The sequence below is a fragment of the Narcine bancroftii genome, chromosome 6 (assembly GCF_036971445.1).
Source record: "Narcine bancroftii isolate sNarBan1 chromosome 6, sNarBan1.hap1, whole genome shotgun sequence".
NCBI lineage: Eukaryota > Metazoa > Chordata > Chondrichthyes > Torpediniformes > Narcinidae > Narcine > Narcine bancroftii.
This window is the reverse complement of record NC_091474.1, coordinates 2,403,447-2,415,916: the sequence shown is the minus strand read 5'-3', so window position 1 is coordinate 2,415,916 and position 12,470 is coordinate 2,403,447. Positions and strand designations below refer to the sequence as shown.

Genomic DNA, 12,470 nt, shown 5'->3' with positions numbered 1-12,470 from the left:
TCCATAGCACTATTACACAATGCAGCACTTAAGCAAGCTAGTCAAAATTAAAAGCTTCTGATTAAAGATATGGAAAGAATAAACATGCCTTTCCTTAGAAATTCTTCACAGAAAGATGAATGGTCTTAAAAATGCTGACTTGTCTGCCATGATGGGTACAACCTAATGCAGTTTTTTTTTTAAATTTCCACTACTATTCACACCTTGTCATCATAATATCTTCAATACATATAGTAATTGGCATCATGCCACACACATTTTTATTCTCGACCTCTATGCAGTCCTCATCGATAGCCACCATTATTCCTACCATTTTTTACTATGCTGTATAATGGCATTATTCAGATAAAGCTTTCAATCTTTAACAAATGCGACTTTAACCATTTTAATTAACCTTTCCCCTATTGTGCATCATTGGTTTCCTATTCCATGAAGCTCCATTGTCAACTATGACCTACTTGATAATCCAAACATAAACTGAATTTCATTATCGTAGCCACTACTTTTATACATTTCCTCCCTTTAATGCTGGAGTAACTGCATTCTCTAAAGAATCAATTAGCAAGGTTTTGCTTAACAACTTCCTTAAAGGCTATCAAAATACAGTGCATCTAGGAAATCAGTTTACTTTCATTCCACACATGGTCCTACAAATCCACTGCAAAGCTTTTAGCAAATCGCCCTAAAATCAAAATTATCCTCATGTACAAATTCTTTTAGACTCTGCTCCACAACCCACATACCAGTCTCACTCAAGTCTACAAACTTATTTTGCTACCTACTGGGTGGCATTGTCAGGCATTCTTTTTGAAAGACAGCAAAATCCCCAATATCTGGAATTCAAGCAACTGGCAAAAAAAAAACCCTGAGAAAACAAACAAACCAACAAATAAATAAATAACGAGTAAGAACTTTAAATTATAATATTAAATGCTAAAATAGTAAATGCCATTGATGAAGACGTTTCCCCAAACATTCAGCCAGTGTAGCACCCGGTTTTGCCCTGCCCAGAGCAGCTGGTTGAATAGTTTCAATAAAGCTGTGTTTGAATAAAATGGCAGTGCGCAGGTTGAAATGCCAGCCGATTCTGCTCGCCACTGGATGACTCCCCATCCCTGTCTACCAATCGTCTTTATCATTGTTAGTATTAAATATATTAGTAAGGCTTTATCTGTAAAATTTGGGGAGGGGGTGTTGCTGTTACAGCACCAGTGACTGGGGTTAGAATTTAAATTTTGTTAGCGAACTTCACATAATTAAAGTCTACAATAGATTTTTTTCAAATTACTTTACATTTTGCACCCTTTTCTCTTTTAAACTGTATTCTTGATGTAGGTGTATTAGGCATTGCAAGAGTGTCTCTCAGTCAACCGGAAAATTCACATATCCAGCATCCACAATCCCTGTAGGTACCAGACACTAGGGATTTTATTGCACATTCAAAAAGATAACATCTTAAAACAAAGTTGTTCTGTTCAGAGTCAAACTAAGGAGGACCCCCAAAGGGTGTGTATTACGATTAATCTTCTCAACCATCAAGATTGGTTGGAAAAAATTTCCAATAGAACCCTAATATTAAACCAACTAAAGAGAGCCATGACCTATAATTATTTAATTTGAATTATTTTCATGATATTAGTTCACAAATATAGTAAACCTTCCACTGCTCAGAAATATGAAGGCATTCCAGTTAATAAAACATGATACCACAGTGGAAATTTGACTACTAGCCTCAAAATTTCTTGTATGGACAAAATACAACTGATAGAAAAACACTAATCATTCTCTAATCGTTGTAGACGACACCCATTTAATCATCAGCTTTTCAAAATGTGTTTACATTTTTGTTCATTCTCCCAAAAGATATTCCAATAAACTTTAAAATTCCATGTTATGAATCTTTACTCGTTGTAAAAATTGTAGACTTATTTCAACTTGAAATATCAAAAAACCTATAGGGAGTGCTTTCTGCTCAGTGCAAAAGGAGTAAAAAGGGAACCCTCAAAAGCATATCCATGGTACTTTAAAAAAAAAACTAATGCTTAATAGAATCTTACCTAATAGAATATCCTAAACTTTCCATGATCACAATTTTCACTTGCTGTAGCATAGCAGTCATGTTCAAATCTCGGTATATTCCAAACCTTGTTCACACCATTAAAAAAGTGTTGCCCCAGGATGAGCAGGTACATCCCCCCCCCCCCCCACTTAGAAGCTGATTTAATAGTAACAGATTAGATTTGGTTGATAATACAAGGCCATTTATTCTCTTATCTGACCAACAGAATACAAAACCACATTAATGTACAAGGGCTCTGATGTTCCACATCTCCTTACTCCCTCTCAATTTTTTTTTCCTATATGTTCAAAATCTGAACATTCATCATGATCTTAAAATTTCACTCGAGAGCAAAAATTTCATTTGCAATGAATCACAATTGCTTTAACTAAAACTTCCTGTAGATTTGCTGAAAAATAAACTTTTTTTCAAAAAATATATTACTTCACGGGTATCATGTTGGCCCAGTTTTAAAAGTGTTTGCCTTTGCCAAAAAACAAGAGAATAGGTCAAGGCTATTTAGCTACTCAATTCTGTTAAAAGGTTGGAATAAGCTCATGTTTCATTCACAATCCAAACTCCTCCTACACTAGTTTCTTACTCATCATCCAAATCAATAAGTTAACTATCAAAAATACATCTGAGTCAAATGAGCAACTAATCTGCCATTGTTGGTCCACACGTCTACCATCCTTGGGTTTCCATTCAATATTAATAGCATCATCCCAACTCTACTCATCAATTTCCTCAAACTACAAAGTCAGAGCATCAGAACAACATACCTGGGGGCAGAGTAAGAAACTTGTACGCCATGTCAGCCAGAGGAATCACAGTAAGCATGCAATTATCACCATTTGTTTCTATGAAATCATGTCTTGTTATAGCAGTGGGATCAATATGATGCTCTCTAAATGGTCTAATGAAGGCCTTAAACAGAAAGAAACATTATTACAGACAAAGCAATGAGCATCACGCAAATCCTTTTGGAACCCAAGACAGACCTACATTTGTTTTAAAATGCTCGTCACATCATTAAAGATGCATACAAAAGGTCAGATCGGTCCACATCTTAGACAGGAATACTACCAAGGTCTTAATTTACTTTTAATAGAGTAAGCTGCACCACAATTTCAGGAACACACGAAAGACTGCAGATGAAGGGTTCCAATCGGAAACGTCAACCATTCTTTTTCTCCCACTTTTTTCTTACTGTAATCTCAGACTATTGCTGCATTTAAAAGGTGCAGAATTTTTTTTTTTTTTTAAATTGTTCTTCAAGAAGACCTGCATTGCCACAAACTGCATTATTCTTCCCTGCAGAGAGATCAACATTAAAAGGGTGTCAAGTTATATTACTTATCTATTAAAAAGCCAAGAAAAAAAGTTAGAAATATAGTCATTGAATGCAACTTTGGACACAGACAGTATTTGGGAGGTCCTTATGTCCAAACTGTACATGAGACAGCAGCGAGCCAGACCTGAATATCAAACGGGCGCAATGTACAAGGGCGCAATGTACAAGGGCGCAATGTACAAGGGCGCAATGTACAAGGGCGCAATGTACAAGGGCGCAATGTACAAGGGCGCAATGTACAAGGGCGCAATGTACAAGGGCGCAATGTACAAGGGCGCAATGTACAAGGGCGCAATGTACAAGGGCGCAATGTACAAGGGCGCAATGTACAAGGGCGCAATGTACAAGGGCGCAATGTACAAGGGCGCAATGTACAAGGGCGCAATGTACAAGGGCGCAATGTACAAGGGCGCAATGTACAAGGGCGCAATGTACAAGGGCGCAATGTACAAGGGCGCAATGTACAAGGGCGCAATGTACAAGGGCGCAATGTACAAGGGCGCAATGTACAAGGGCGCAATGTACAAGGGCGCAATGTACAAGGGCGCAATGTACAAGGGCGCAATGTACAAGGGCGCAATGTACAAGGGCGCAATGTACAAGGGCGCAATGTACAAGGGCGCAATGTACAAGGGCGCAATGTACAAGGGCGCAATGTACAAGGGCGCAATGTACAAGGGCGCAATGTACAAGGGCGCAATGTACAAGGGCGCAATGTACAAGGGCGCAATGTACAAGGGCGCAATGTACAAGGGCGCAATGTACAAGGGCGCAATGTACAAGGGCGCAATGTACAAGGGCGCAATGTACAAGGGCGCAATGTACAAGGGCGCAATGTACAAGGGCGCAATGTACAAGGGCGCAATGTACAAGGGCGCAATGTACAAGGGCGCAATGTACAAGGGCGCAATGTACAAGGGCGCAATGTACAAGGGCGCAATGTACAAGGGCGCAATGTACAAGGGCGCAATGTACAAGGGCGCAATGTACAAGGGCGCAATGTACAAGGGCGCAATGTACAAGGGCGCAATGTACAAGGGCGCAATGTACAAGGGCGCAATGTACAAGGGCGCAATGTACAAGGGCGCAATGTACAAGGGCGCAATGTACAAGGGCGCAATGTACAAGGGCGCAATGTACAAGGGCGCAATGTACAAGGGCGCAATGTACAAGGGCGCAATGTACAAGGGCGCAATGTACAAGGGCGCAATGTACAAGGGCGCAATGTACAAGGGCGCAATGTACAAGGGCGCAATGTACAAGGGCGCAATGTACAAGGGCGCAATGTACAAGGGCGCAATGTACAAGGGCGCAATGTACAAGGGCGCAATGTACAAGGGCGCAATGTACAAGGGCGCAATGTACAAGGGCGCAATGTACAAGGGCGCAATGTACAAGGGCGCAATGTACAAGGGCGCAATGTACAAGGGCGCAATGTACAAGGGCGCAATGTACAAGGGCGCAATGTACAAGGGCGCAATGTACAAGGGCGCAATGTACAAGGGCGCAATGTACAAGGGCGCAATGTACAAGGGCGCAATGTACAAGGGCGCAATGTACAAGGGCGCAATGTACAAGGGCGCAATGTACAAGGGCGCAATGTACAAGGGCGCAATGTACAAGGGCGCAATGTACAAGGGCGCAATGTACAAGGGCGCAATGTACAAGGGCGCAATGTACAAGGGCGCAATGTACAAGGGCGCAATGTACAAGGGCGCAATGTACAAGGGCGCAATGTACAAGGGCGCAATGTACAAGGGCGCAATGTACAAGGGCGCAATGTACAAGGGCGCAATGTACAAGGGCGCAATGTACAAGGGCGCAATGTACAAGGGCGCAATGTACAAGGGCGCAATGTACAAGGGCGCAGGTTTGGAGGATATTTGGGCACAGATTGGGATAAAAAGAGTTTAGGTCACATATTGAAAGTGTAGAATTTGAGATCGAAAGGCAAAGTTAATGTGCAAGGAAAGTTAGTAAGAGCAGAGACCAAAACAAGGTGACTGCCATGGAAGTTTAAAATAAGTGATAAAAATTGACTTGGATGCCACTCCAATTGGAGGTAAGAAAAAACATTTAAAAAGGTTTCAATTTCAGAAGGGATAATGTAAGAATGAGAGAACATCGTTTCAGCCAGGAACTGAATACAGCATCTGTTCTTAGCCAATTCAGAAGGCCTAGTCATTAGTTATGGAGAGAAAGAGTCAACGTTCTACATCAATGGACTTTTAGCAGAACAACCTTGCTCATCGTAGTTAAATGGAAAGTAAAATTAAATTTCAGCTTATCCAATGTTGAAAAGAGTTAAGAGCTTGTATAATATTTTCTACTTGCCATTCAGTTTCCACAGTTATGATTCAGCAACAGGAGCTCAGTATTTTGATCTACTGATACCTCTAATTTTTGCTCCATCTATTAATTCATTTGCCCTAGCTAGAAATAAATGCCAACAATGGAAATAAATGTAACCCATCAAATAGAATTCTTAGAAGTGGATGAAAGGTTCAAGGTAGCCCAGCAGTCAAAGGATTGACCATGCCATTATTAATAATTGAATAAAGCCACTCCTGAATATATATAACGATATATATATATATATATATATATATATAGATAGAGAGAGAGAGATATACGGGCACGTTCGAGTTCGAGGAAAAATAAATCAGAACAAAAAATAAGACAACTCTCACCCCCCCCTCCAAAAATTAAAATATTTAAGAATATACATTTCCCCACATTAAAATTATTACAATGCATGTCTGGCAGCAAATGTAAGTATACCCACATAGGCCACTAAAATTCTGAAAGATAACTTTAAATTCAAAACTTGCTCTATCCATTACACTTTTCACCCCAATCAAAATACAAATCCATAAAGGGAACAAAACATGTACATGCATTATTAAATCAATCCTTTGATTTGCATGCTAGAATTTTCATGAATGAGAAAATTGAGAAAGGTATCACATTATGTACCTTGCCAAGTATAGGAAAATCAACTGAACCCCAAGTGTCTGCTCCCCAGTGGACCAATCCTGAAGCAAAGTCGGCAGTAACCATCCCTGCAACTAGTTTTTAAAAAGTTGCAATTAGAACAAATCTCTTCAATGACTTGGTTATTAAAATACACTAGCATATTATAAATATGTACAAATACATGGTACAACACATTTACAAACAGAATCTTAAGAATGTTCTTTAACTAAATGAACGGCACAAATCTCTTCAATGACTTGGTTATTAAAATACACTAGCATATCATAAATATGTACAAATACATGGTACAACACATTTACAAACAGAATCTTAAGAATGTTCTTTAAATAAATGAACGGCACAGTTAGTGTACAATGCTGTTACAGTGCCAGTGACCAGGATTCAAATCTCACGCTGTCTGTTAGGAGTTTGTTCTCTCCATGTCTGCAAGGGTTTTCTCTAGGGGCTCCAGTTTCCTCCCACCCTTCAAAACGTAGCGGGGTTGTTGGTCAATTGGGTGGGACAGACTCATGGGCCTGGTACCATGCTGTATGTCTAAATTAAATAATATTCCGTGGCCATTACAAAATTATGAGGGAATAAGACAAGTAAATGTGAGTAAGCTCTTTCCACTTAAATTGGGAGCGATAAATAGAAGAGAACATGGCTTTAGGGTGAACATTAGAGGGTGGGAGTGTGGAACGAGCTGCCATCTAACGTAGTAAAATACAGGCTCACTCTTAAGTTTTAAGAATAAACTGGATAAATACATGGATGGGAGTGGACTGGAGGGTTATGGAATGGGTGCATGTCAGTGGGACTAGAGGAATGATGTTTCGGCATAGGCTAGAAGAGCTGAATGGTTAGTTTACTGTGCTGTAGTTTTCTATGGTTTCTATTATAGGCATATATTCCAGACATTTTTAAAAAGAAAATTAGCTCCTGGTATAGATTGGCAAACCAAAGCAAATATGCCAGACACCTTGCATATCATGTATTCCTTAGGAATAGCACTTTACAGCAAAGTTTTCACATTCAGGATAAGATAAAATAATATGTCTGCAAAGAATGGATAACAACTGCAGTCAGTAGAGACAGAAACAAATCCAATTCCTTTGACACCAACCTCTTCACATATTTACTGAGGCATCCAATAACAAGCAAATCAAGGTGAATAAACAATTGTGTACAAAAATGTAAAGATTCTCCTGTTAGTTTTATTTTACACTGGCCCAAGGCACAGATAATGCTCTTCAGTTAGCTCAAGTTGTGGGTGGGGGTGGGGTGGGTGCAGCTACAGAATGAGTGCGCGGAGGGGAGTGGGACCCGCCGAGTGGGACACACATAGTCATCTTTTATCCCGATGGGAAATTTAGTTTCAGGTCTAACTGGAAGAATAATAGTGAACCATGCTTGTTAAACTTTTACTTACTAATTCCAACAAGAATCAGATGAACATGGTCCCAATCAAAGTTTATGATCAGATGATAAAAGTTGCAATTCATGAGAGCAATGTTTAAAATAACACACAACCATTCCTGAAATCGTTTCACTGTGGAAATGGAAAAAAGTGGACATTATTAGTTTGCAAACATTAGCAAAGTACAGTATTAATGATTTTTTAAATGTTTCAAATGAAATCTTAACACTACGTTAGAACTGAACCCATACTCCCAAATTTAACTTTTACCATGACCACTCTCCAATTAGTTTGAAAATGTGATCTATTGCCACAGAAGGAAATATGATAATGGTAAGTTCTTCGCATTTACATACAGAACATGGATGGAAAAATTGTTTTTAAAATAATAGAACTTGTCATTGGTTTAAGCTACAAATGTTGTAAAGAAACAGTTGTCTAGCATGTTGCTCACACAGAATCAGACAGCACTGTCAAATTTCTGTCCAACATTGACATCTCAGTAGGCTCCAGGAAATTTTGGGAAAGCTGCAAAGAAACTCAAGACCTCAGACATGCTTTAGTGGCTTTCACAGATTTGCACTATCTCTATGTGCCCAAAATGTTGCCAGATTACAACAACAGAAACATATTCAGAGCACAAGGGCTCTCGAATATCACTGGACAAGGAACATTTTGCTTCCGGAACACTTTTGGATGGATTTTGGGCTGCTGATCAGGATATTCACCTTACATTTTTTCCTATCACTTACTTTCTTTTTAAAGATAGAACTCATTTTGTGATTTCCTGTCATATTTTGTCCACTATCACACTGCCCACAAAGCAAGTGGTTTTGGTCCGTTCAACCATGTTTTGTATATTTTAAATGATTTAAAACAAAATAAGCAAATCTGCAGACACAAAAGTGTCATGTTATTAAGGTTTGGCCTTTAACACTCAGTGCAGATGTTATGCAAATACTATCTTAGACCAGGGCAGAATGGTGAGAATTTTCTTGCCAATTACAGAGCATCAAACTACAGCCAGCTGATTGACAACATGCTTCAAGCATAAAAAACCATGAAGTAAAACAAATTGGTGAAAATTAATTTTCTGCATTCTCACTTGGAACTTCTTCCTGCTGCAGACAATGATGAACATGGTGAAAGGTTTCACCAGGACATTGCCACCATGCAAAAACATTATCCAGGCAACTGGAATCCATCAATGCCGGCTGACTATTGTCAGACACTGATACGAGAAGCATTAGATGCTGAGTACAAATGAAAATCAACAACAAAACATTGCGTCGACATCATTATCCTATTAATTTGATGTTTCTCCAACTTCCTGCTTAATACAGGAAATCTGAAATTATCTTTGTGTTCAGTTTGAAGTTGTGTATCATAATCCTTTTTTTCCAGGAAGCAGGCCTTTTGGGATAAAAAATTGTCATCCATTGTATTTAGACAAAACTTTAATGCTAGCCACAAATGTAAATACAAAAAAACCCTTAAACACCATTTCATGTGTACCCCAAGTCCTGCTACCAAGATACTTGAATTTTTTTTGAAACTGTAGAATACAAAATAATCAAATCTGCAGACATGAGATGCTTGGAAAATACATGGATTGCTCAAAGCTTAAGAAAGAAATTAGGAAAGCGAAAAGAATGTGCGAGGTGGCTATAGAGAATAGGGTGAAAGTAAATCTGAAAGGTTTTTACAAATATGTTAATAGCAAAAGGAGAGTGAAGGATAAAATTGGTCCCTTAGAGAATCAGAGCGGACAACTGTGTGTGGAGCCGAATGAGATGGGGGAAGATATTGAATGAGTTCTTCTCTTTGGTATTCACAAGGGAAAAGGATATGGAATCGTGTAGGATAAGAGAAGCAAAAGGGTTGATTATGGAAAATGTAGGGATTAGGAAAGAGGTGGTGTTGGAACTTTTGAGGCATATAAAGGTGGCTAAATCTCCAGGTCTTGATGGGATTTTCCTCAGGACCTTAAGGGAAGTCAGGGAGCAAATAGCGGACGCTCTGACAGTGATTTTTCAAAAGTCACTAGAGGGGTGGGGGGTGGGCATGCTGCAAACATGGTTCCTCTGTTTAAAAAGGGCTCCAGGTGTAGGCCCAGCAATTATAGGCCAGTAAGTTTGACGAGCCCAGTAAGTTTGACGTCGGTGGTCAGTAAACTAATGGAAAGTATTCTTAGAGATAATATGTACAAGTATCTAGAGACGCAGGGACTGATCAGGGACACCCAACATGAATTTGTGCGGGGAAGGCCATGTTTGACAAATTTTGTTGAATTTTTCGAGGAGATGACTAGGAAGGTTGATGAGGGTAGAGCAGTAGATGTACTCTATATGGATTTCAGTTAAGTCTTTTGATAAGGTTCCACATGGAAGGTTGGTAAGGAAGGTCCAGATGCTAGATATTAATGTTGAGTCAGATGGGTTCAAAGGTGGATAGAAGGTAGATGCCAGAGAGTCATGGTGGACAACTGTTTGTCAGGATGGAGGCCAGTGAAGAGCGGTGTGCTTCAGGGATCGGTGTTGGGTCTCTTGTTGTTTGTCATTTACATTAATGATTTGGATGATGGTGTGGTAAATTAGGTTAGTAAATATGCAGACAATACAAAAATAGTGGGAGTTGTGGATAGTGAAGTTGGCTTTCAGACACTGCAGAAGGATTTGGACGGCTTAGAAGAGTGGGCTGAAAGGTGGCAGATGGAGATTAATGTAGATAAATGTGAAGGGCTTCATTTTGGGAAGAATAACCAAAACAGGACGTATACAGTGAGGGGGGTGGGGGCACTGAGGAATGCAGAGGAACAGAGATATCTTGGAACAATGGTTCATCATTCTTTGAAAGTGGAATCTCATGTGGATAGGGTGGTGAAGAAGGCTTTTGGTATTCTGGCCTTTATAATTCAAAGCATAGAATAAAAGAGTTGGGAAGTGATGTTGAGACTATTCAAGGCATTGGTGACGCCAAATTTGGAATAATGTGTGTAGTTCTGGTCTCCAAATTATAGGAAGGATATCAATAAGGTAGAGGGAGCAGAGAAGATTTACTAAAATGTTGCCTGGATTGCAGTATGTAGAATACAAAGAAAAATTGACTAGACTGGGTCTTTATTCATTGGAGCACAGAAGGTTGAGGAGGGGATTTGATAGAGGTGTTTAAAATTATGAGAGGGATAGATAGTAGATGTGAATAGGCTCTTCCCCTTGAGGGTAGGCGAGATTGGAGCAAGGGGTCATGTTAAGGGTTAGGTGGCAAAAGTTTAAAAGTAACATGAGAGGGAGCTTCTTCACTCAGAGAGTGGTGGCTGAGTGGAATGAGCTTCCGGAAGAGGTGTTTACAGCAAGGTCAATTTTGTCATTTAAGAAAAAATTAGATAAGTGGATGGATGTGAGGAGATTGGAGGATTATGGGCAGGGTGCAGTTAAGTGGGACTAGAGGAGATCGCTTAAATCGGTACGGATTGTAATTGTTATATGGTTTACACATGTTATTAAGGTTTGACCTTTAATTTTTTTTGCCTTAGTTTCGTGGTGATGGTTCACAAAAAAGATAACTCAATGAACATTTAGTTTCCAAAATAAATTGCAAATCAGTAATAAAACTTCTACATTGAAAATGTGTTCATTGCCATCTGCATGTTTGTAACACAACTTCCTTCACAGTTCATTTAGTCACAATGAAAAAGCATTAGATTTCCAAAAACAAATTAAATTGCATAACGTACGGCATTCTGAAAGCACAAGTGACAAATTGAAAAAACCTTGATATTCTGTATTGGTGTAAAAATGTTTCTTTTTAAAGATTGAGTGATCACTAGGCATTTGGGCATTAATAAAATTGAAAAAAAAATCCCAAGCAACATTAATGGTGAAGACATCATACAAGGAAATATTGGATATATGACACTTGGGATGTGAAATGATGCGCAGAGGAAGGGGTAAGGAACCCATGTTATATATAAACTGTTTAATTGGGAGAAAGAATTTATGAGAAAAATACCACAAAAGCATCACAATTCAGTTCAGCACAAAGGTTTTAAAAAGTGCTAAACATGTACTGAACCTTGCACAAGTCACTGTTAAGTATGACTAGTGGTAAATCACAAAAATCTGTGGCTGAAGTAGAAACACAAAATTCTGGAGAAGCTCAGAAGGTGCCCTTTATGTATAACTGACATTTCTGGCTTGAGCCCTTCATCGAGGTATGAAAGTGTGTTTGTGGGCATCTAAACAAAACGTTTAGATAAAAAAGGGGGAGCGGGAGAAGATAGGTGGTGAAGAAAGGAAGGGGACAGCAGCAATCAGGGAGAGGGAGGGAGGGTTAGGTGGGTGAAAAGGGAAGGGAGGGGAAAACTGGAAATGGGAGGGGAAAGAAAAAGGCAAGCTGGTTAGCAGAAAGCAGTAAGTCGATGTTAATGCCATCTGGCTGGAGGGTGCCCAGATAGAAAATAAGGTATTGTTCCTCTAATCTGCGGGTGATCAGGGTGGGACAGTAAACAAGGCCATGGACCGACGTAAGCATGAGAGTGTGACTCAGAATTGAAATGGTTGGCTACTGGGAGGTCTTTGTTGTGGTGGAGGGAGTGGAAGTGCTCAGTGAAGTGATCTGCGATCAGTCTCTCCGATATAAAGAAAGCCAAAAAGGGGGCA

The 12,470-nt window shown here is 39.5% G+C and overlaps 1 protein-coding gene across 1 annotated transcript in view; it reads right to left on the bottom strand.

The window, feature by feature from the left end:
- The window catches only part of LOC138735607 (ubiquitin-conjugating enzyme E2 variant 1-like), a 53,837-nt gene that overhangs the window by 34,971 nt on the left and 6,396 nt on the right, over positions 1–12,470 (bottom strand). The window contains exons 2-4 of the mRNA XM_069883671.1: positions 7,822–7,941; positions 6,390–6,481; positions 2,842–2,986 (exon numbers count right to left, since the gene is read on the bottom strand). Coding sequence (XP_069739772.1) covers positions 2,842–2,986; positions 6,390–6,481; positions 7,822–7,941 — 357 coding nt within the window. The remainder of the gene's footprint in view (positions 1–2,841; positions 2,987–6,389; positions 6,482–7,821; positions 7,942–12,470) is intronic.